Raw genomic sequence first — 25,773 nt, 5'->3', positions numbered from 1 at the left:
CAAAATAAGGTTGCAATCACAAGAGTAATATACCTGTCTTCTGTGCAATCTCAGAACTCACAGTAGCAGAAAGCAAGCGGTAACGGCGGTATTGTGGCGCCACCTGTTAGCCACTGGCCAAACTGTGTGGTGAGAACGGTCAGAGAGACTGCACCCTGTCGTGAAGCACTGGGCTATCGCTGTACAACACAGAGTTAATTTCGGGCGGCACCACTCGTTCTTCCCGTGGTGTCAGCGGTCCCAAAAAGTCGTGGTCGTGTCGTTGACAGCCTTCAAAACCTTCGTTTCGGACTTCACGCAGCCTGAGAACGCATGGCGTTTCCGAAGCGGTAGCAGACGCTCCGGCCTGCGCTGTGTTGCTCACCTCGATCATGTTATCCCAGGTCCAATGAGGAGCGTCCCTTCTATGTGACGTATGTGGCGGCGCTCATCACGTGTCTATCGTGAAGGCGAAGGAGGGTGTTTCGCGCACGGGAAGTTCAGGGGGCTATTGCAGGCGTCCCAATTTTGCTACGGTTGCATTAATTGTGGGCATACCGACCAAAAACAAAGTTGTGTGCCTCTCGACCTGCATGTGCCTTTAACGTGCAAAATCTGTTCAAGATACGCATCTTCTTTCATTTCCAAAAATCCGGGAACAGAGTGATCATTCGCAATGGCGGTTGGCTGGGAGCGTGTGACGTGATGAAGTTGTGTTTTAACAGTGTAGAACAGTGTTTCTTAACTTATGGTATTCGAGTGGACCCGTGATTGTGCCAGCACAACCTCTAGGAACCTACTACACTGGTGCCACTGTATAGAAGTGTTAGAGAAGGCAACTTTATGCAGTACATATATAGCAAATTATTCAATCTGTTTGACCGAATATTGAATTATGTAAAAACAATGAATTTAGCTACATATTGCTTCGTCGCAAGATGTCGCTTGAACTTCGCCGGATTCATTCAATTATTTCACAGTACCCCCCCGCAGATAACGCGTTGTGCCACTAATGTTGGTAAATCCAAAGTCCATATAGGGAGGAGAGTAGCTATCTCCAAAGTTACACTCCGACTTTCCAAGTGATGATGATGATGATAGGAGAAAAAATAGAGGTGTGAGCCCGTTCACTGCGGGACATGCTACTCCAGGTCTAGTAAAGAAAAACACAAGAGAAAAGCAAAAGCGCGGCACGGAGAAATTAACTATGACGATGACAGCTGCCGCCTGTGAGCGTCAGCCCCCTCACTCGCGGGTGCTGAACAGGATCCTGATCGCAGAAACTCGCGACAAGGCTCGGAGAACCCCGGTTGAGAAACATTGGTGTAGAGTAGAAGATGGAGAACGTGCTGATTTGGTAACATGATGTAGAAATGCAAGAACGCACAGAAGACAACGTTCCCTGTCCCTTGTCTGTCCGTGTCATTCTAGCGTTTATTGATCATGTCGAGTAGGGAGACGTAAATGGTAGACAGGCTGAACGAACAATAATTAGGACGACATGTCCAAAGTCCAAGCAAGGCTATGAAAGGCAGTAGTTCGAGGGAAAGTCAGCGAGCGCCAGTAGCGAGATTTGAACTCACACCTCTAATTGCCTAGTCTGGGGTGCTTTGATCAGACATTGCGCTCTCGTCAAATGCAAGTAGAGTTCCATACCCGTGCATGTCGACCAGAGTGCTGGTATGGACAGACGTCATGAAGACGGCAAAAACGTTTCTGCTCTATCTAAAGAAAACGTGGAGTGCATATAACCTAGTGACCTTAACCGCAGTGCTCGACTCCATGATAACGGGATAGCAGCATTGGCAGTGCATTGACCTTATCGTCGATATCGTTGGTAACCCATGCTTGTTCTAGGGACGAAGGAAAGCGTAAACTGCTGATGGCGATATGTTTTGCCGCTTGTCTGCTTCTGTTCTTCGGCGCCCTGGCAACTGTTTTGAGCTCAAAGCAAGCCGGTATGTCGTTCCCCAGGCAAATGCTTTCGCAGTGCTCACTTCGAGCATCCTATACGTTCGTTGCAAGCAATTAAAGGAATTGCAAGCGTAAGGTTGAAGGACAAGCGCAAACTTTTCAATGTAGCGTGTTCCATCCACACGGCAAGGCTCAACTATGCTGGTCATTTAAATCCGAAACTACCTATAGTGCTAAATCTGCAATTTTTTTTCGTCAATTCGCGTACGAGTTTCCCCGTCTTAGATAACTTGCGGACAGAGGTAGTCCCAGTAATCTTTCCTGTTACTTTATTAATTTCAGAACTATAAAACTACAGCGCCATTTTTTGTAACCTACACACCTCCGCTCGCATCCTTGAACCCTGCATCGATTCCGACAATCGCAGATAGCGCCCGTCCAACTATGTGCAAGAGCTACGTTTTGTGTTACTCCATATAGGCCTTTGATGATTTTGTTGTGCTCCTTCGGTGACTAAATGCACGGAGGTTTTTCTAAAGTTATAAGACTATTTGCCGGTATTGGGAAGCAAATATATCAGCGTTAGAGGATTAGAACAGGGAGCAAGTGCGATCATGGGAACTAGGAACTGTACTGTAGTTGCCCCCCACTTTCCTCTGTTTTCTTCCTACCTACCTCTGTGCCCTCTCGACGGCTCATACGTGCCTCTTTCTGGTGATGCATTCTAATAGAAGATACGGGAGATGACGGCACGGAGTCCGAAGCTTACTATCCCACGGCGCCCGCTGGAAACATCCCTCAGTTGACACCGTCCTCTGCAGGTGGAGAGGCATCATCAGGAGATGGGGCAACACCAGGAGTTACAAGAGTGACACGTATGTCCCGACCTTTCATTTCTACTGTGCGCGAGAAAGGAACACTAGAAGCGTGACCCAATGCGACATAGGCATGGACTAGTGTTCAAATTGTTGGCCTTCAGTCATTTCCTGTAAATGAACATTGACAGCGTACGATGTACACGATGCTACAAAGAAGGGGAAGGGGACCCTGGTCAGAAGGGGGCCTTTTAACGAAAATTACTTATCTCAACCCAGTAAACCAAATATGTCCCAAGGATATCGTGGGGAAGAACTGAATTTGGCATTTGGATATCCCAGGGATGTTCGTGAACGTCCCGTTTACGTCCGTGCGACGTGCCTGGGAACAGACTTTCTTCCTCATTTTGCAGTCCTGGGGACATCCTATGAACGTCTCTGTTGGATATCTGGATGTGAATGGGACGTTTACCGTTTCATATCAAATTAGCTTGTATGCTGAGCACTATCCATTATTATTCAGTTTTTGTTATCTGTCCACGTTTTAGAAATTGTTTTGGATAAATAATCGACATCTTTTATTTGAGAGCGGTATGCAACCGCTGTATATAGCTATGGATACAGCACCTATCGGCAACGCCACGTGACCTTGCGTATCCCATTGTTGTTATGGGAGACCGCTTGCACTCGCACATACACACATATATGATATCGAGTGAGCACTACCTACGGAGGCCTGTGGTGGCCTCTTCTGGCGTACTGGATGGAGCATATACTGAAATGAGACTTGTAGGAGTACGTTCAGTAAGTGTACAGCGCGGTGAACTACGATTGTAACGGTGAAGACGTCTTGGGAACTAATTAGTTCGTGTGCCAACAACGCCGAAGCATAACCGTTGATACTTCTGGCGTCCCTTTCTCACAAACATTGTGTTTTTAATTCAAACTATCTTCCATGATGTGATTGCTTTGCAAATAATGGTCTAAACCCTAAATGTTTCTCGCTTTGCTTACGTCACTCCAGTAAGCGTCACGTGTCCCAGATATGTGCGCAAAATGCAACGCGGTGGGGCAATTCGTTTTACATCCTGCAGATGTCCCTGGGAGATACAATGTCGGACGATTTTCATTGTCACATTGTGGACGTCCAAATAACGTCTGGTGGACTTCCTGGAGATAGGTGACGTCTGAGACTTTTCTGGGACGTCCCTGGGATATTTCTGGTTTACTGGGAACTACACCAAGCGAATTCATGCAAACAAATAGGGATGGGACACACCATTACAACTACTACCTAACATTCCACAGCAGTGACGCTATTTATATTTACGTGGCCAGTTACTTTATCCTGCTTTGTCAGTAGTAGGCACTGACCACGACTATCCGGAAACACACAAGTGTGGACGTCATTAAACTAGCAATGAGAGCAAATTAGGACTCCCCACAATAGTTGGGACCATCCAGGATGTCACCACACTAATTGGGGATCATCTTACTCGTATCCACACCACCCTGCATCTTTCCAGGTACTCGTGGTCATAAAATATAAAAATAGATAGAAACAGAGTGGAAAGAAGCAGTTTAGTTGAAGATCAACAACGCCATCTTGAAGAAAGAGGTCCGGAACGGCTGCTGACCATCGCTGGGGCAATGGAGCACAGAGGCAGGTGACTACATAGTTGTAAAGCATCACACCAGGTGGTGCGCCTGTCCTTCTTGTGACCACCAGTTCTGGACATCCTGAGATATCAGGTGTGACATCATCATGGCATTGTCTGCGCAGGTTAGGACAATAACTCTGGACAAGCAAGGAGAAAAAGACTCATAATCGAGACAGAGGAATGCAAACTGCTGTGAAAGCAGGAGTTCAATAGGCTAACAAGGGACACCATCAATAGCCAACAACAAAAAGCACTAGGCACACAACAAATCAGCACAACAGCAGTCACGATGTACACAGAACCACGCGTCCACTGCATCTGACAGTGAGGCACAGAACTGAGTCATAATGATTTGTCTCCTCTATAAAGTAATGCTTCTGCAACCCCAGTGTTTACTTTATGAATTAATTTCATGACAAGATTATTAAGGCTCATGGCAGCGCTACTCTCATTCCCGAGACCAAGGCAGCTTTCTGGGAAGACAGAAAATGGCAGGGATGCCCAGATAGGAACAACAACAACCAGCACCCGACATGCACGGGCACGTCACTGCTAGTTGCAAACAAAGTGGGGACAAAGTTATCACGTCTGAAAGAATTAGTCACACAACAAATCAGCCCACTGTTCACCACAACAGCAGTCACGAGGAGCATATGCAAACAGCAGTCTGTTCCATGCGACAGCCAGTTGCAGAACTGAATCGTATTGTTTTTTCTCCTCTATAACATCATGCATCTGCACCCCCTAGCGCTTACTTTATGAATTAATTTCATGACAAAATTATTAAGGGTCATGCCAGTGCTACTCTAGTTTCCGATACCAAGGCAGCCTTTGGGGAAGACAGAAAATGGCAGGGATGCCCAGATAGGAACAACAACAACCAGCACCCGACATGCACGGGCACGTCACTGCTAGTTGCAAACAAAGTGGGGACAAAGTTATCACATCTGAAAGAATTAGTCACACAACAAATCAGCCCACTGTTCACCACAACAGCAGTCACGAGGAGCGTAGAATGACGCGTCCGTTCCGTCAGACAGTCAAGTGCAGAACTGAATCTTAATGCTTTTTCTCCTGTATAAAGTCATGCATCTGCCCCCCTAGCGGTTACGTTCCGAATTAATTTCATGACAATAGATCTCCCTCCCCTTCCGATTTGTTTGGTTTCAGTCTGTCTACCAACGTCATGATGACATTTTTATTTTGTTGAGTTTCTTACATGCTGTCCGAGACATGTATGTAGCTAAGTATAAAGAGTTAAGCCAAGAATTTTTTATTATTAGCATTTTTTGTAGTTTGAATTCCTTGAAAAACCATTGCACAGCACCATGAACTCAAAGGCTACATTATGACCCAGTTTCACCAACCTTTTCAGCATCTGAACTAAGATGAACGGTCATAAAACTCTGTTTCACTAAATCACCAATGAAAAAAAGTTTGTGCTAAGCTCAAGAATTCACAACATTTTATCTTGGTTCAGTTAACCAGAGTTGGTGAAACCGGATATACAGAAGTCACCGAAACATTCATTTTATCAACCAAAGTTTGTAAAAAGAATTGGGTGCTAGCATGAAGTTTTGGCAATTATGAATAGCATTTTAACTGCTGCCTATGTAGCTGCAGCATAATTACAACTATTTCAGAAAAAGTAGTACAAAATGTGAAGGTACTCTACACTATCTTCCTCTGCATGGTACTAAAAACTGTGATCATTCTAAGTGTCCATCCTCTTGGCCCAGATTCTGTAGCAGATTTATCAACCACCCACAGAACCAGTAACCGCCCCTGGATATCCGACAAGGGTCCGAGCATCTGCAGCCTAACGTGAACATCCATTGAACGCCTCTTGGATGCGTTAGTTGGGATGCTCCAACGAGTATACGCAGCAGACGTCCCACATATATCACCCTGTAGACAACATGCGCACCCCATCCCCACTGTGTCTACAAAGAGCCGTTTGAACACCCCTTTTCACTCTTCACCCTTCGCCTCCTCCTTCTCTCCCGCTCTGCCGTCTGACTGCGTCGCCGCCAAAGGAGAAATCTGCGCAGAAGGTTTGTTTTTTCGCAACGCGCAGAAGAGAGAGTCAGGTGATGCCATAGCCCGTTGTGTGGATGATTTCAAACGCCGCTGGAGAGGCTGGAGAAACGTGTCGGCTCTGCAATGGCTTGGAGTAATACGGTAATTTTTAACGCAAACACCACCAGTACAGCTTGAATTTTGTGAAGAGTTAGGTGAATATGCCTTGTAGGCAACGGATTCTTCATCGGCGGCCAGTATCTATGACCGATACACGTAAACGGCCGTGGTGCCTTTGTTTGTTAGCGCTCGCGTTTTAGACTCCTTTGTTCTTCAAGTCGCATTACCCACTGTCTAGTGAAAAAAAATCTATCTATCCTAGCTGAGCTTGGAACATAGGAATATTAGCGCGTGTGTGCTAGTTATATTTTGTGATCCACCTACTGTGTCCTTGATGTTCTTTCAGGCTTAAACGGCTATACCGCTCAGCATCGGCCATTCATTGCTGTGTGCGTCTCAGCGTGTCCCAGAGAGTGTGGGATATTTTTTCTGTGAGCAGTCTTGGAATTATTTACTGTCTTATGCGTTACAGGTAAGAATGCTAGGTAAACGGGAAGTATGGCCGAACGCTCGTATACATACGTGCCAAAGGCAGAGACCGATGATGCCTGTATTATTTCTGTCATTTTTATCAGTGTGCCTCAGCGGCAGAACTTGGCCAGTGAGTTCCAGAGGCCGGAAGACACAGAAAGGAACAATATAAACAGACCGGTAGCCATTCATAAGCCATGAAGGAGCGTGAGGACACAGTTGCATCGATTCCATGCAAGATTCCAACTAACGATACAGAGAGCAACATGGATGTTTTTTTTCTTGTTTATATAACGTGGCAATATTGTAATCACGATCTGCATGAACGGGAAATATCTGGATAGAAATAAAGTATTTTGGGTGCACACTTGCGTCCTTGTGTTTATCTCATGATTAAAATTACGATATTTCCATAGGCGCGCGATACCTATGGAGCCGGAATAGAGATCCTCCACAGGTCCCTCGAAGATCCGCATCAGCGGTCCTGCGACGTCCATTTCGCATAATTTTCTCTTGATTAGCACGGTAGTATGGGCGTAGTTAAAACGTAGTGCTCCTTTCTTGTTCCGTGTACACCGCTGGAGGCTCGGTGGGGTGTCTGTTTGATAACCCCAGCCCGCGGAAGGGCTCTGGTAGGGAATCAGGTGGGTCACCGATGAGATGTCGCGCCTGGTTCCGCCATCTCGTTCTGGAACAGTATCCGATACTGCGGCCTTCAACTAGGACAGTCCAGGTAGCCACGTTCACAAGTCGGGGTGACGGGGAAGGCCTCCGAGCAGGAGAGTTCCCAGGGGGTCGCTGAGGTCGGTGCCATTGTTGGGGTCGAGAACGGCTTCTCGCTGCAGGTGGTCGTGGCATCTGCAGGGAAAAAAATGAAAAAACATCACCTTGGAGGTCTACGAGGGCGGAGGTTATAACGAGGAGACCCCGGTAACCCGCCCCGAACTGTCCCATCTTCAGCGGGCTGCGACTCCGTGTCGATGGGGCCGTGGAAGGGTTGGGATTGCGACGAACGTGTGCCGGAGTCCTCTCGCCCTTCATCTTGCTCCAAGATGCGATCGATGAACTCCTTGAGGTCTGTGATGTGAACTGGGCCAGACTCCTCGCTTGTACTGCGACGTTACTGCGTACTGCGTACTGCGTACTACGTACTGCGAAGTCTATAAGTTACGGGTGTAAGTTGCGCACTTACCCGGTAAGGCCCGTCCCATCGGTCCGCGAGAGAAGCTGCGAAGCCCTTCGCCGCGTCGCTAAGTGGATGCGTCCGCCTCAGGACTAAGTCTCCTACGCGGTATGTTACCTGGCGTCGACCCTTGTTGTACTGGGATGCTTGCTCCAGTCGTGCGACCTCAAGATTCTCACGTGCACAACGAACTGCAGTTGAGAGACGGTTGCGAATATCTTCCGCATATCGTGCATATGGGCGACGGGGTTGTTCCCTCAGTGTTCGTAGCGTGTTTTCGAGTGGAAATACTATTTCTCGTCCAAAATTCAAATAGGCAGGGTGAACCCAGTAGACCAGACTAGAGTAGCTTGATGGGCTTGTTGGTACATGACTCGGAGAACAAGGAGCAGTCAAAAACAGGGACAACGACACAAGAAGAGCCTCTGTTTGTGTGTCTTCTTGTGTCGTTGTCCCTGTTTTTGACTGCTCCTTGTTCTCCGAGTGAACCCAGTAGACCTACTTTCCGTCGTACGAGTGGCGAAGCCAATCTCCGTTAGACGCGCGTCCCAATCCTTATGCCTGCTGGTAAGTGTTACCTCCATCATTTTGATATTCCTATTGACCCGCTCAGTTATGTTTGCCTGAGGGTGATAGGGGGACGTCTTCTTATGTCGAATACTTAATGCCGAGCATGTGTCGACAAACACCTTACTTGTAAAGTACAAGGCGTTATCCGTGATAAGCTGGTCCGGGAATCCAAACCGCGAAAACACATCCATTAGTCGATCCCAGATCCGGGCTGACACCAATTTCCGCAGGGGATAGAGCTCAACCCACTTGCCCCATTACGTCACATGCGACTATCTGCCAAGGCTCCTGACTGACAATCGGTTGCAGCAATCCTGGCGGCTGTCCGCCCCTAGGTTTCGACTTCTGACACACTGGACCGCTGCGAGTAAACCGCAAAACATCCTGTCTCATGCCTGGCCACGTCGCGATACGACATAACTTAGAATAAGTCTTGCTGCCGCTACCGTGACCTGCCAGAGCAGAGTCATGGAAATATCTGAGGAATAACTTACGTAGCTTTCGTAGTACTACGATCCTGAAAGGGCTGCCACCGATCTCCTCGTCGTCCGTCTGGGGGATATACCTCACCAGAAGGCTATCCTCGCTCAGCTGATAGGAGTCGAACCTCTCTTCAGCGTCTCCGGCGTCCGCTGGGCCCGTTGTCTCCAGCCACCTTACTACACGCTGACAGAGTCCGTCCGTCCTCTGGGCTTCCACGATGTCCTTCCGGCTCACGATGTGTCCCCACGCTAGCTCTCTGTCCATTCCGGCTTGTCCAACCGCGGCTACGAGCTCCTGCGTGGTAACGACGCCCTCCACGGGCAGAGGTGCTCGAGACAGCGCATCTGCCACTTTGTTAGAGGTCCCCCTCCGATATTCGATCGAGAAGTCGTACCGTTGCAACGTCAGACTCCAACGTGCAAGTCTTCCGGCGGGATTTTTCAATCTACTCAGCCACGTGAGTGCCTGATGGTCAGTCTGGATTGCAAATTTCGCACCATCCAGATACATGTCAAACTTATTCAGTGCAAACATGATAGCTAGGCACTCTTTCTCTGTCACGGTGTAATTTCGTTCAGGTGATGTCAGCGTGCGGCTTGCAAATGCCACCGGCCGAAGTTCACCTTTGTGCTGTTGTAACAACACTGTGCCCAGTCCATAATCGCTCGCGTCTGTCTGCATTACAAATGGGCGATTAAGATCTGGGAGATACAGACAGGTGATCTGCGCTATCGCTTCCGTCAGGGCGGAGAATGCATTCTCCTGTGCTTCTCCCCATGACCAGCACGCACCTTTCCGCAATAGCCAGGTTAGTGGCTGCGTCATGTCCGAACACCGCGGTATGAATTGTCTATAAAATCCAATCATACCAAGGAAGCGCTGCAAGCTCTTTACGTCCTGCGGGCGAGGGTAGTCTAGGATAGCCTTCAGCTTGTCCTCGTTCGGCCTGACCGTGCCGGACTCCACTGTAAACCCTAGGAGGTCGATGCGGTTAGTCGCCAACTGCATTTTTCGAGGATTGACAGTCAACCCAGCAGCTTGCATACGTCCCAACACGACTTTCAGGTGGTGTGAAAAGTGTTCCTGGAATGAACGTGAAAAAATTACTACGTCATCCATATAAGCCATGGCGAAGTTGTACTTCGCATCGCCGAGCACCTCGTCCATCATACGCTGAAAACTAGCCGGGGAATTGGACAGTCCAAAGGGAAGCCGGACGAACTCAAACGGTCCCCTATGATAGGTAAAGGCTGTCTTTTCAACATCATTAGGTGTTATCGGTATCTGCAGGAATCGTCGACTGCAGTCTAAGATTGTAAACACACGGGCTGATCCCAACGTGTACATGATCGAGTCTATAGTGGGAAATGGATATGAATCTCTCACCGTCACCTCGTTCAACCGGCGGTAGTCCACGCACAACCTTGCGATTCCATCTTCCTTCGGAGCAAGTACCACTGGAAAGGCCCACGGTCTGCGCGAGGGTCTCACAGCACCCGTCTCGATCATTTCGTTCAGCGCAGCATCGAGCACCTTGCGCTTGTGGCCGCTAAGCGGCCGCGGGTTGCATCTCCAAGGCCTTGCGTCGCCGGTGTCTATGCCGTGTTCCAAGACTTCGGTCAAACCTGGTTTTTCCATAAACATCCAGGAAAAGGGTAGCAATGCTTGCTCCAGCATTTCTCGTTGCTCTGAGGTTTCTGGAAACCCTTGCAGACCCTCATGCAAGGCAGCAGTTGCAACTACAGGCGTTTGGTATCCCGTTCCGTGATGCTCTCCAACGGGCAGTGATGGTCCAGCGCCGCGAAGTACTCCAGCGGCTTGCTGCTTAGTTTCATCGCTGTTGCCAGTCGGTTCCCGGTTTCGCTTTGAGCAGTCGTCCTGGGTTCCCTCACCAGTCCGGCGTTGGTCCGCTCCAGGGGTTGTCCACTCCAGGAATAGGTAGAAGGTACTGCTGCATGCATGCTGGTAACCTCCGCGACGCAAGTCTAGGACAAGTCCCATCCGGATAATGAAGTCACGTCCCAGGATCATTGCTCCTGCCAGTCCAGGAAGTTAAACAAAGCGTTGTCTGACCCGATGTCCATCGACAGTCAAGGTAAGGCGCACCGCGCCACCGGCAGGTACAACAGCATCAGAGGCGAGCCTTAGGCGAGTCCTGGTCATCCGTACCGAGGTGTTCCGCTCCCGGCACCAGTCGTGGATGGTGTCGCCGATCAGGGAAACAGCTGCTCCGGTGTCCACCAAACCTGCAACGTCTTTGCCCAGAACGCGCACCACGATGAACGGTCCAATGTTGCAGATGTCATCTTGCAATCGGCACGAAAGCGGGACTGAGGCCACTGTATTATCAGAAAAGATAGCACGGTTAGAAGTATCTTGCCTCTTATCAATGTTCGCTCCGGCCCACGACTGGAATTCGTAATCTGCGGTTACCGCCGTTGGCGTTCCGAGTTTCCCTGGGGGGTTCTTTCGGGGGTGGCCGAAGTACGATGTGGGTAGTCCCGACGGATGTGTCCGTGTTGCCCGCAACCGTAACAACGCGGTCTCCCAACGTTTAGTCCATTAGAGCGCGGTGGGGTTGATCCCTCAATCCTGTCGTTACGCCGGTATCCTGACGTTCGGCGACGCAAAAGGATCGAGTGAGCGGTGTGAAGGGCCTGCCGACGCTCCGGTATTCGGTCCTGCAGGCCAATGGGGATGCAGCTCCGTTGCCTGTACCAGTCCGCCCCATGCACAACTAGGCTCAAGAGTCTCCTCCGGTCTAGGGGGTGGGCGGTAACGCAGTTCAGCTAGCAAGTCGGCCTGAATGCTGCGCACTTCTGTAGCTAACTCCGACAGGGAAGTAAAACTTCGACCCCGTAAATATGGCTTGAACCGAGGGTGGCACTGTCGGATAACGCGTGCCACCTTCCCTTTTTCGTCTGCGAGAGGGTCCGCTCTTCGATACAGTTCCCGAATCGCCCGAATGTATTCCAAAAGGCTCTCATCACTATGCTGCGTTCGGGCTGCAAGCTCTTCGCGCATACGCATTTTGTAATCCGGGGGCAGAAATTCCTCCCGAAACAGCCGCTGAAATTCGGTCATAGACGGAAATGCGGGTTGAGACCGGCGCCACACAGCAGCTGAGCTTACCAATGCAGCGGGTAGTATCCGCGCAGGACGGCTTCGTCGGTTGCTCCAACGGCTGTCTGGTAAGCTTCCCGGTCCGCAAGGAAATCTTCGACGGACTTGGCGTCGCTGTAGCCCGAAAATGTCGCTACCGTCAGATTCAGGCGTAGCGGCGTGTCCAGGGACGGCTGGGCGGCGGGCGTACTGCTACCAAGCTGCTGCGTCAGTAACGTACAGAGGGATGCCATCTGTAGAAGCAAGTCCTCAGCCACTGGCGCAGGCTCGTCCTCGTCACTGTCTGGGTCGTGCTTCTTCCTGGGAGGCATCTCCGGTCGAAGAACCTGCGCTGCAACGCAGACGGCGGCAGGACGAAAAACAAACAAAGCAAAAATACACACTACCGGCAACTATGCTGTGCCCTCCGGGGAAAACGGTACAGCGAGTCGAAAACACCACTGTTGGGCGCCAATTTTGTGGGAACCGCGGCCCACAAACCCGGGGTGGTTCCGTAATCGACCCGCCGCAACCCCGAAGAACACGAACACAGCAATTGAACAAGAGAAACAGTGTTTATTCTCTTACATGTTCAAGCGCAGAGCAGCGTCGGTCGTGTCGCTGCAAAACCCAGTCCAGGCAAAAACTCGCTCCCGCTGCCTTCCACCGTCGCTTAAGTAACATCTCGGAGACAGGGGCGTCTCCCCCTATCACACAAACCTTATCTCTAGGTGTACACGTGTCTGAACCGGAAGCGGCAGCCCACAGGGCATACTGTGGAAAGTATGTCCTACATCACATGCACACGAGATTTCGTGAGGCTGTGACTGTAACTGTTTTTTGTACTCCACACTAGACAAAAGTAGTATATGATCAGCTCAAGTATCCGGAAACTTATACCTCTGTCAGACGGGCACATATACGGCATTAAAGTAGCACAGAAGTCATTTTTAACACCCAGTTTTCTTCCTATAAAACTGTTAAGTTTGCCAGTAAGATGCACCATGCGAAGTAATTTACACCAGAGAGTCATAATTATCGCAGAAATTGAATTTAAAATACGCCGCAAAAAGCGACCGTGCGCAACGGTGGTGAAGAGCAGTACCAGCCTGTGATCTGCCTGGAACCTCGCGCTGACGCTATAAGGAGAACGCTCGCTGATTGGCCTAGAGAAATGTTGTCTGCTACTCCGCTGTCGTCTGCTACTCGGCTGTTCGGGGTTCTGATAAAGCCTTTCTCCTTGCTCGGTAATGCTTCGGCCGCTGCTTCTATCCCCAATTCTCCGGGAAAACTGGCAAAACAGGTTTACGGCAGCAAAGGGACAATGCGCTGACCCCCACTGACCAGCAAACCAGAAGGAGTCTCCTTATGCCGTCATCGGTGACGTGCCATCATACCTCCTCATCCTCGTTATAGCTGGAGTGGCGAGTTAAGAGTGAAGGCGCGGAGCTATGTTTATGTGAGGCTTTTTCTGGGAAACAAATTGCACACATCAATACCTCTCGCGCTATTCGGTATAATGACACACACACTTTCATCAGATATCTTAATCTGAAATTTTTTTGAATGGCCCTCTGTACTCCTTTAAGGAATGGCCGTAAGTTACATACGGCCCTAAGCTCTGGGGAGCTGCCAGACGGTATCCGTGAAGGCATTTTGTCGATGATGTCCACATCGATAAACAAGTCTGTGAACGTTGAATGTAATGTAGCGAAATCACGCTTTTTCTTACTGAAAGTACACGAAAACAACGTTTTGTTGGTATTTTCAAAATACAACAGCAAACTACAGGGTGTGTGCAGAAAAACATGACCCGCATTTAGGCACATAGCTTGTTGCCTACCTAACTAACGACGCACGATGGCGCATTTATGCGTGCAAAATCTGTAGAAAAATTGTGGAAGCCATACCCAGCTTAAAAAATAAACGGAACAACGAAAACGTCAGCTTCCGTGCATCAGAATAGGGCAACATGGTGGACAACGGGTGTATGTGAAAGGGCAACATGGTGCACGTAAGAGAGTTGTGTTCAAGTACCGCTAGGGGAGCTATCGGTGCATAAATCGAAACGATGTCCCACATGGATGCTCATCGGCAGTACCCCTAGCGGTGCCTGCACATAACTCTCATGAGACCGAAATACACTACCATGCAGTGTCATGACCGCCCTATTCTAATGCATGGAAGCCCATGTTTTCGCGCTCTGTTTATTTTTTTACACTGAGTATGGCTTCCAGGATTTTTTTGTAGCTTTCGCACGCATAAATACGCCGTCGTGCGCCACCGGAAGTTCCTCGGCTAAGTAGACAACGAGTTACATGTAAAAATGCGGGTCATGTTTTTCTGTACACACTCTGTATATTTGCTTTTAAGTGCTTTGGATATTTTGTTGAGTGGCGTCTTGACTTTTTGGATGCAGACGACACGGTGCGATGCCGCGTGCAGTGGTTCGAGGGTGTAACTACAAACGTAGCACTTGTACAGATGGGATAAAAAGCGAAGCAAAGTGGAAAAACGCCAGAAAAACACGAAAAAAAAAGACGACAATATTACGTCGGGTAAAAAGCATTTTATTTCGAATTGAATTAAATGTGCTAAATCCTGTTTATGGTGTGCTTGGTAACGAGGCTTGGGCAGTTTTGATGGAATGTCTTGCGGGAACGCCGTTGCCCTTCTACCCCAGTTTTGTCGCAAAGGCCTTATTGCTGACCGTCTGGCAGGAAGTTAATGACAGTATGCATTTACGGCCGTGACCGTTAAGGCCGTATATGTGCCCGTCTGACAGGGGTATCACACAGAGGCATGGATGCCATTAATTAGCAATTTATTTATTTATCTATTTATTTATACTTCTAGCGTCTTAGACGCCAAAGATGGAGTGGGATTACATACACACGGAGAAACATCTTGCTCCGTAGCAGCCGCGGGTATACAGAAAATTTAGATGAACCTCGAACACATGTATATACCATATATCAAAAACCATCTACACACGCATACAACCTTCACATAAGATTACAACAAACGTAGCAGCACACTCTACCTATAAATTTGCGATCGCCAGCATAAAACTCGACAAGGTGTCACACTGTGCCATTTCCTCCGTCAGTCCGTTCCATGCCTGAATGGACAGCGGAAAGAAAGAGTACATAAGGCAGTTAGTCCTAGAAAATAATTGTTTAATGGATTTGCTATGTTTCGTTCGGTGGCTACCAGTTGTGTTAAATGTAATATAATCAGAAGGCCTAATACAGGTATGGTTATTTATTATGAGCCATAGTAGCTTAAGTCGCTGAATTCGAGTCCTTTGATACAATGGTGTCAGTCCCGCGAGGTGGAGTAATTGCGAGGGGGAGTCATAACGCGAATATCTGCCATAAATAAATCTAACAGCTCTTCTTTGGATCATTTCAAGCATATGTATTTTATTCTGCTGCTCAGGGAACCATACCACCGAAGCGTAGTCCATAACTGATCGTACTAGTGCAATTACAGCAATTTGGGACCCCCCACAGTAATTAGGATAACTCAGTGAGTCATTACACTAATTGGGAAGCATCTAAGACGTGTCCAGACCCCAGTGTGATTTGCCGGTTACTTGAGCTGATAAAAAATAAAAATAGGTAGGAAATAAAATAAAAAGATAGAAATAGAGTGGATCTCTCGAGAGAAGGAGTTTAGTTGAAGACCAACGACGGCCATCTTGAAGAAAGCGTTCCGGAACCACCGCTGACCATCGCTGGCAGACGAAGCACAGAGGCAGGTTGGAAAGCATCTTCAGCTGCGACCACCAGTTCCGGACATCCTGTGACGTCAGCTGTGACGTCATCGTGGCATGTCTGGACAGGTTAGGACAGCTCTGGACAAGCAAGGAGAAAACACTCATAATACAGAGGCTGGGAAAGCAAGAGTAAATATGCTAACCATCAATAGCTATCGACAAAAAGAATCAGGCACAGAAGCAAAGCAGCCCACCACAACAGCAGTCACGGGGAGCGCAGACCGATGCGACTGCTTCATCCGACAGCCAGGCACAGAACTGAATCGTAATGCTGTTTTGTCCTCCATAAAGTCACGCATCAGCAGCACCCCTAGCGGTTACTATCTCAACTAGTTTCATGGCAAAATTATTAAGAATCATGCCAGCACTACTCTCGTTCCCAAGGCAGAAGAAGATAGAAAATGGCGGGGATGCCCGGACAACAACAACCAGCGCCCGACGTGCACGGGCATGAAAATCATAAAAGAGGGAGGACAAAGTTATCACGTGCGAAAGAATTAGTTACACAACAAATCAGCCACCACAACAGGAGTCACGGGGAGCGGAGAACGATGCGACTGCTCCATCCGACAGCCATGCACAGAACTGACTCCTAATGCTTTTTTCTCTTCTATAAAGTTATGCATCAGCAGCCTCCCTAGCGTTTACTTTCTCAACTAATTTCATATGTCAAAATTATTAAGAATCATGACAGCGCTACTCTCGTTCCCAAGGCAGAAGAAGATAGAAAAAGGCGGGGATGCCTGGACAACAACAACCCGCGCCCGACATGCACGGGCATGAAAATCGCAAAAAAGGGGGACAAAGTTGGCGAAAGAATTAGTTACACAACAACTCAGCCCACCACAACAGGAGTCACGGGGAGCGCAGAATGATAAGACCTTTCTATCCGACAGCCAGGCACAGAACTGAATCGTAATGCTTTTTACTCCTCTATAAAGTCATGCATCTGTCCCTCTTGCGGTTACTTTCTGAACTAATTTAATCGGAAAATTATTAAGAATTATTCTAGCACTATTTCCATTCAGGGCAGCACTAGCGTCATTGTCAAGACAAGAATGATCAACAAGAATCTCTCAGAAAAAAAGAAAAATACAGATCATCAACAAAGCAAAGCATGCACGCCTGGACACGTCAGGAGCCCTGTCAATAGAGGAAAAATTGCACGACTGCTAGACAACAAAGGAAAGCAAACACAGAAAAACACTTAAACAAAGTGGCAAACATACACACACTCCACTTATTCATAAAGTCCTCATTGTACATCCGTCCACGAAAGCACACACCATTCACCAGTGATGAACCATACATCCGTACCCCGTCAGAGGTAAACTGAATCCCACCGAGGCTACGCTTTTCCACTAACGGCCACACAATTGCTAGGAACAGAATTAACGCGTCCACACCCGCCAATGTCCAAGAGAGAAGTGAATCCTTGCGCCCCCTGCAGGTCTTGCTTATTGGTCGTGACGTCAGCCTATTGTCTCAGGGCTACACTGTTTTTTCCACTAATGCTCAACTGGACAAGGACCACCTGAAACAATAAAGCCGCGGCATGACCCTAGCATGTAGCTACGTAGCTGAAGGACGCGTACGCTGTAGACAGGGGACCTGTTACTTATTGAATCACTTTCCCAAGATTATTTTCTTTATTCTACTATAACGATTGCATAGGAAACAGAAAACATAAGAGGTGATTGTAGGAATTTAGCATTTCATTCCCAAAGTCTTCCTAAATGAGACTCGCAGAAGAACAAAATATCCTAACACCATCAATGGCTACATAGAACGAGCTAATCAAGACATGTCCATCCCATCCGAGAGCCAGGCAGATAACTGAATAATGGCGCTTTGTTCCTCCTGAATAAAGCCACACACTTGTTCCCCTTGCGGCTACTCTCTGAACTAAACGAATAGCAAAATTATTAAGAACAGCTCTACTCCCATTCAAGGCAGCACTATCAACAAGACGAGAATGTTCCTAGTCAAAAAGAAAAAAAAAAAACATGTAGAAGGAAAGCATGACAGAACAGGTCAGCGCATGTTTGTCAGACAACAAGGAGGAAAAAAGCGAAGAGAAACACTTGAACAAAGCAGAAAACCAACATCAAACTATTTCTAAGCACACACATTCCTCTTATTCGAAGTAAAATTGCAAAACAGCTAAACAAGTTCATACATGCCATGATGACGTCACAAATCAAGAAAAAAAGCACGCACACACAGACATCAGCTCAGGAATGCACAAGGAGACGTGTTTTATAGGAATTTCTACTCCGTGCTCAGATACCAGCATTTCTGCACGAATACCTATAAATGCAAACAGCTTACTCCATCAACATATCGAGCATAGTGAATACTAACACTCAACGACATATAACAAAAACAAACAAATTCTATTCTCATAAACTCTCCTTTGCCAAGCGGCTTTCTTCCGCTCTACCTGGATGCTGACTGTTTCACCCTCATCTACATTCTGAGTAAAAGCAGTGAGAGGACAAAAGAACCGCGAAAAATTACACGCATTTGTGCTCCAATAGCTGTAACTGCAAGAAGCCGTAGCGCACACTAGTAAACTGAGAAAAGACACCCATTTCTGCCACCAGATAATTCTTGCATAATGCCACGTACACAGCCGCATTGCCCTTGCGTAAAGAAAGCACAGGACAGAGATACACAAATTTCCTTAACTGAGCAGGGAAAAGGCTTAAGTCGAACCGCTCAGGAATAATCGGAGAAACACCGCTTATCGCTACGAAACTCAACGGCTAGCACAACATGACACCAACAAGAGCGGCGGGTAAAACTGCAACACTGCTAAACAAGTCCAGACATGCCATGATGACGTCACAAATCAGGAAAAAAAGCACACACACACTGCACGCACTTGTGCTCCAATAGCTGTAACCATAGCGCACGATAATCAACTGAGAAAAAGACACTCATTTCAGCTATCAGAAAAGTATTGCATAATGCGATACACACACACAGCTGCGTTGTCCCTGCGTAAAGAAAGCGCAGACCAAGCGTCTACACAAATCGAACAGGGAAAATTGCAGCAAGAAAGACACTACTGAACAAGTCTAGACATGCGACATTGAATGCGAAAACATAGGTGATCGGGGAAAAGGCCTAAGCATGCGGCGATTATCATAGAGCATACACAAGTTCATTTTTCTATTTCGTGTAAACTAAACGCGGTTTGCTCGGAAAAACACGTACAAATTTTCTTAGGGAGCAGAGAAATATAGGAATTTCTACTCCGTGCTCAGATACCAGCATTTCTGCTCAAAAACCCATAACTGCAAGATTAAGCACTGCTTACTTCGTCAACATATCGAGCACCCAACAAAATCAAACAAACAACCTCACTTCCACTGATAGAACACTATTCAGCTTTTACCAGGAGGCTTTCTTCTGCGTTAAAGTAGAGAAAATAAGAAAAGAGCAGCGAAAAATTACACGCACTTTTGCTCGCTTAGCTATAAGAGAAAAAAAAATAAAATAACGAGGCTCACGCTAATAAACTGTGACAAAGACACCCATTTCTGCTATCAGATAATTATTGCATAATGCTAAATACTCAATTGCATTGTCCCTGCGTGAAGAAAGCACAGAAAAAGTACACACAGTTTACCTTAAGCGAGCAGGGAAAGTCACTTCTACTCGGACAGCTTAATACCACAAGGCCAAATTTTTTGCAAAGAAAACAAAGCTTGGACAGCGCTACAAACGTGACAGACACATACTAACAAACAAACAACAACAGGACCGGCGTCGGGCACTCATAAAATACCCTGCACAAAACAGACTTCACCAGGTTCGTGAGGCAATTCCAGTAAAAACGCTCGTCCTATCCTACAGATAGCAATGCAAACGCGACTACCCTTATTTTTTAAATCACTATTTCACGCAATAGTACATAAATGTATCACTCGTGTCACACGAAAAGGCAAACACATAGCACTTGCTTGTCAAGTGGGGTCCCTGGTTTAGAAAAGCGCGCACGCGCGCGCACACACACAGACACACACTCACATTTTCACACCCTCAAACACAGTCTATTTTTACAACCACATAAATCCATATTATTCCTCAGGTCAATAATTATCCTACCATCGTCAAAAGACGGCACACACATGTATGCGAACGCAAAACAATAGAACGCAATCTCGTTCCGGATGTAATAGGATATCGCCACTCGGCCGGCTCGAACCAAAAAAATAAAGGAATGCATGTTCGCTATACATCCACGAAGAAAACGGTGCCGTGCTTCTGTGCAGCGATCATTTTACAGGAGTGAATTCACTTCATTTTCCTTTTATTTCCTTGCACCCATATATTTTGCAGGAATACTATAGAGTAGAACGGGTAAATGTGAACATCATTCCCTACATACTGTAGCTCTAATCATTTTGAAACCAAACCACTTAACATGTGTTCATAGGCCTTCATTAAATAGGTGAGCCAATAATGACTCAAAATAAAATAAAATAAAATAATAAATTTAATAGGAATAAAAGATTGGATAACTGGAATAAAAGATTTATCGCGAGGGTACTACAATGTCAGCTCTGTTGCTGTTTAAGTGGTAAAACAGTGCGCCCGAACCGCGCCCCACGCGAGCCGCACACGGGCCCGTTCTCGCGGCTTGGACGCGCGACGCGCGCGAGCTGACATTGTAGTACCCTCGCGATAAATCTTTTATTCCAGCGACAGCAGAATGTATTCAACAATGCTTCGGGTGTGTGTAAGGCCAGCCCAAGGCGTGTTGCTGGGAGCGCACTGCTCTGTTGGGTACCCAAAGTTGCAGCCAGCGATGCTGGAATGATTATTTTATTTGATTTTATTTTGAGTCCTTTGGGTCATTATCGGCTCACCTATTTAGTGAAGGCCTATGAACACATGTTAAGTGGTTTGGTTTCAAAATGATGAGAGCTACAGTGTGTAGCAAATGATGTTCACATTTCATCGTTCTACTCTATAGTATTCTTGCAAAATATATGGGTGCAAGGAAATAAAAGGAAAATGAAGTGAATTCACTCCTGTAGAATGATCGCTGCACAGAAGCACGGCACCGTTTTCTTCGTGGATGTATAGCGAACATGCATTCATTTCTTTTTTTTTGGTTCGCGCCGGCCGAGAGGCGATATCCTATTACATCCGGAACGAGAACCTATTGTTTTGCGTTCGCATACATGTGTGTGCCGTCTTTTGACGATGGTAGGATAATTATTGACCTGAGGAATAATATGGATTTATGTGGTTGTGAGAATAGACTTTGTGTTTGTGAGTGCGAAAATGTGAGTGTGTGTCTATGTGTGCGTTCGCGCTTTTCTGAACCAGGGACCCCACTTGACAAGTAAGTGCTGTTTGCCTTTTCGTGTGACACGAGTGATAAATTTATGTACTATTGCGTGAAATAGTGGTTTAAAAAATAAGGGTAGTCGCGTTTGCATAGCTATCTATAGGATAGGACGAGCGACACCCGACAGCGAGTGTTTTAATGGAATTGCCTCGCGAACCTGGTGAAGTCTTTGTTTTGGGCAGGGTATTTTATGAGTGCCCGACGCCGGTCCTGTTGTTGTTTGTTTGTTAGTATGTGTCTGTCACGTTCGTAGCGCTCTTCAAGCTTTGTTTTCTTTGCAAAAATTCAGACTTTATGGTATTAAGCTGTCCGAGTAGAAGTGACTTTCCCTGCTCGCTTAATATATATTGTGTGTTCTTTTTCTGTGCTTTCTTCACGCAGGGACAATGCAATTGAGTAGTTAGCATTATGCAATAATTATCTGATAGCAGAAATGGGTGTCTTTGTCACAGTTTATTAGCGAGTGCCTCGTTATTTTATTTTTTTGTCTTATAGCTATGCGAGCAAAAGTGCGTGTAATTTTTCGCTGCTCTCTTCTTATTTTCTCTACTTTTATGCAGAAGAAAGCCTCCTGGTAAAAGCTGAATAGTGTTCTTCAGTGGAAGTGAGGTTGTTTGTTTGATTTTGTTGGGTGCTCGATATGTTGACGAAGTAAGCAGTGCTTAATCTTGCAGTTATTGGTTTTTTAGCAGAAATGCTGGTATCTGAGCACGGAGTAGAAATTCCTATATTTCTCTGCTCCCTAAAAAAATTTGTACGTCGTTTTCTGAGCAAATCGCGTTTAGTTTACGCGAAATAGAAAAATGAACTTGTGTATTCTCTATGATGATCCGCCGCAGGCTTGGGCCTTTTCCACGATCACCTCTCAAGCAGCACGCCAATATTGGTCCCATATTGGACCCACATGGGCAGCCAAGATTGCCAATATTGGACCAATATGGGACGTGCAACCAGGCTCCATATTGGACCAATATGGGCTGCCCACATTGGCAAGCCCATTTTGCGCCACTATTGCCAATATTTCTGTGATAACGCCAACGGGGAGTCCGTGTAATAATAAAGCATTATCCGGTTTATCCACCACTGAAATTATTTCTCTCTTCTTTTTCATTTCGGCAGATTTCATTGATCCACGTTGAGCAGTATTACAAAAAAACCACACTGCATCCACGTTGAATAGAATTACAAAAAAGCACACTGCATCGCGGCAAACACGAAAAACGGGTGCTACGCCCGTCTTGCTGAAGGGCACAGGCAGTCTCACGGAACTGCCAATGCCAAACATCCCTCAGAAGCCTTCATTGGGATCGCGATAGTCTATCAACCAAAAATTTCCAACCCGCTCCGAGAGCACAAAGGAGCGAAACACTTTCGTGACGGTGACGGGCATACGCCAGAGCAACTCGCACTGCTTGCAGTAACTTGAAAGCACCTATCTTTACAGAAGAGGCATCCCATTTCTATCAAACATTGTGTTTTTTACTTGACCTGCCGCAATTCCGTTATCTTTAGAGGAACCAGCGACATTTTTGCCCGTATGAAACGTCCGATCCGACTGTCGCGCATGCGCATTAGTTGTAGGATGCGTGATTCCGCTCAAACGACCACGCTCGCTCTCAGTCGGTTCGACCGAGTGGCATTGGCCAGGCTCCCACAGCACCCCCTCGTTGCGGCTCTAAAAAAATGTTTGCACGTCATAAACACGTAGTATTACTCCGTCAGGCATCATAGTTGATACCCATTGGCCGAACGAGATTGCGCGCTCCGCGATTGGTTGGCAAAGTTTCAAAAGAGCATTCTTTCGCGGGCTGCCGGTCCGGCGGGCAGTTACGAACTTGCTTACGAGAAGAGAAGTGGCAGCGGCGTCTAGACGATGTCAGTTGACAGCACCGTATGACCGCATTGTTCAAAGAGAAGTCTGTTCGCAGATTTGTTCGTGTGTCAAAGTGACTCAGCGCGTGTTGTGATGTTTCCCGACACAAGTATCCTACGTACGAACAGTCTCTCGAGTTCAGAACTGGAATGCAGTGGTGAGCTGACGCCTGAGGAACACTTGTGAGCAGGGCCGGTGCTAGGGGTGTGCGGGGCCTGACGCAAAGGCACATCGGGGGGCCTGTTTCACACGATTAAGTGCATACATGATATTTCAAAAACAAGTAATCCCTGGTTGAGGGCTTCGTGCGCGGGGCCTATGCAAGCGCGGGGCCTAAGGCGGTCGTCTTACTCCCCCCCCCCCCCCGTAACGCCGGCCCTGCTTGTGAGCGCCGTCGCATTTTCAAATGCAGCCACAACGGAGACAGGAATCGGTGTCCGTGCGACAAGCATTTCCCGCTTCGTTGTAACCTTCGAACTTCAAACAACGGAAGGAGATGCTCACGGTGAAATCGCATGCACTCGTGTGAGCGTCGCTCGCTTCTAGGAGTAGACTGTGTGTGTGTTTTGCGAGTTCGAACTTGGTCAACGAACGCAACGATCTGGACTCTGTACGCACGATGAATATTTGTGTCAGACTGTCGAGTCTGTACGATATTTCAAATAAATGTGTATTTTGTCCAAAATTTGCCTTGTTGTTTTGGAATACGGAATAACGAGCGTCAGGCATGAAAACCAGTAAAAGTAAAAGCCGATGGCAGCCAGGACCGGGCCGAAAGGCGAGCCAAAGTGAGAGACTCCTGATTGGCCGAATGGTAGGCATCATTTTCATTGGTTGTATGCCCAGTGTTGCCTGAATTATCTCAAACTATGGGCTCTATGGGGAGCTGTGGGAGCCTGCATTGGCATCGCGAAGCAAGATGGCGGCTGCTTCCAGAATGTGGAAAGTTGAATTGTCGAGTTCTAGTGAATGTTACAATGGGATTGCCACGTATGTTGACTGTTTCGAACAATATGTATCATCTGCGGGAAGTTGTTGGATGTAACGACGTATTGAATTGGACATTTCACACGCTTCAACGTCCAATCTTGCCGTGCTGCTTGGGCATTTGTGCAACGCGGGTACGTACCATTTTCTGTATTTTCAGTCAATATGGGGTACACACGGGCAATATGGGGCCCATATTGCCAGGATTTTCCCAATATTGGCTCAAACTGGGCAATATGGGGCCCATATTGCCCAGTTTCAGCCAATATGGGGGAAATCTTGGCGAAACGGGCCCCATATTGGACCCGTATCGCCAATGACCAGCCAATATGGGCCCAATATTGTGTGCTGCTTGGGCTGTGTTTTCGCATTCGGTGTCGCATGTCTAGACTTGTTCTGTAGTGTCTTTCTTGCTGCAGTTTTTACCCTTCGCTATATATCTTGTTGTTGTAGTTTTGTGCTAACCGATGAGCTTCGTAGCGATGTGCGGTAAGGCCAGTTGAAGCGATTTTCCCTGTTCGTTTTGTGTAGACGCTTGGCCTGGGATTTCTTTACGGAGGGACAACGCAGCTGTGTGTGTAGCATTTTGCAATAATTTTCTGATAGCAGAAATGAGTGTCTTTTTCTCAGTTGATTATATACCTTGCGCTATGGTTACAGCTATTGGAGCACAAGTGTGTGCTGTGTGCTTTTTTCCTGATTTGTGACGTCATCATGGCATGCCTGGACTTGTTTAGCAGTGTTGCAGTGTTGCCCACCGCTAGTATCTTGTTGGTGTCATGTTGTGCTAGCCGTTGAGTTTCGTAGCGATAAGCGGTGGTTCTCCGATTATTCTTGAGCGGTTCGACTTAAGCCTTTTCCCTGCTCACTTAAGCAAATTTGTGTATCTCTGTCCTGTGCTTTATTTACGCAAGTGCAATGCGGCTGTGTATGTGGCATTATGCAAGAATTATCTGGTGGCAGAAATGGGTGTCTTTTCTCAGTTTACTAGTGTGCGCTACGGCTTCTTGCAGTTACAGCTATTGGAGCACAAATGCGTGTAATTTTTCGCGGTTCTTTTGTCCTCTCACTGCTTTTACTCAGAATGTAGATGAGGGTGAAACAGTCAGCATCCAGGTAGAGCGGAAGAAAGCCGCTTGGCAAAGGAGAGTGTATGAGAATAGAATTTGTTTGTTTTTGTTGTATGTCGTTGAGTGTTAGTATTCACTATGCTCGATATGTTGATGGAGTACTCTGTTTGCATTTATAGGTACTTGTGCAGAAATGCTGGTATCTGAGCACGGAGTAGAAATTCCTATAAAGCACGTCCCCTTGTGCATTCTTGAGCTGATGTTTGTGTGTGCGTGCTTTTTTTTCTTGATTTGTGACGTCATCATGGCATGTCTGAACTTGTTTAGCTGTGTTGCAATTTTACTTCGAATAAGTGGAATGTGTGTGCATAGAAATA

The 25,773-nt window shown here is 47.2% G+C and overlaps 1 protein-coding gene across 2 annotated transcripts in view; it reads left to right on the top strand.

Moving 5' to 3' along the window:
• Positions 1-1,842: 1,842 nt before the first annotated feature.
• Positions 1,843-25,773, top strand: part of LOC135373811 (uncharacterized) — a 120,195-nt gene continuing 96,264 nt past the window's right edge. For both annotated transcript variants that reach the window (XM_064606878.1, XM_064606877.1), the window contains exons 1-2: positions 1,843-1,937; positions 2,625-2,768. In XM_064606878.1, the coding sequence (XP_064462948.1) occupies positions 1,862-1,937; positions 2,625-2,768 (220 nt within the window). In that variant the 5' untranslated portion in view covers positions 1,843-1,861. The remainder of the gene's footprint in view (positions 1,938-2,624; positions 2,769-25,773) is intronic.

This window comes from Ornithodoros turicata, unplaced genomic scaffold, assembly GCF_037126465.1.
Source record: "Ornithodoros turicata isolate Travis unplaced genomic scaffold, ASM3712646v1 Chromosome32, whole genome shotgun sequence".
Classification (NCBI taxonomy): Eukaryota; Metazoa; Arthropoda; class Arachnida; order Ixodida; family Argasidae; genus Ornithodoros; species Ornithodoros turicata.
The sequence above is the reverse complement of the archived record's forward strand: the minus strand, read 5'-3'. Positions and strand labels throughout refer to the sequence as shown.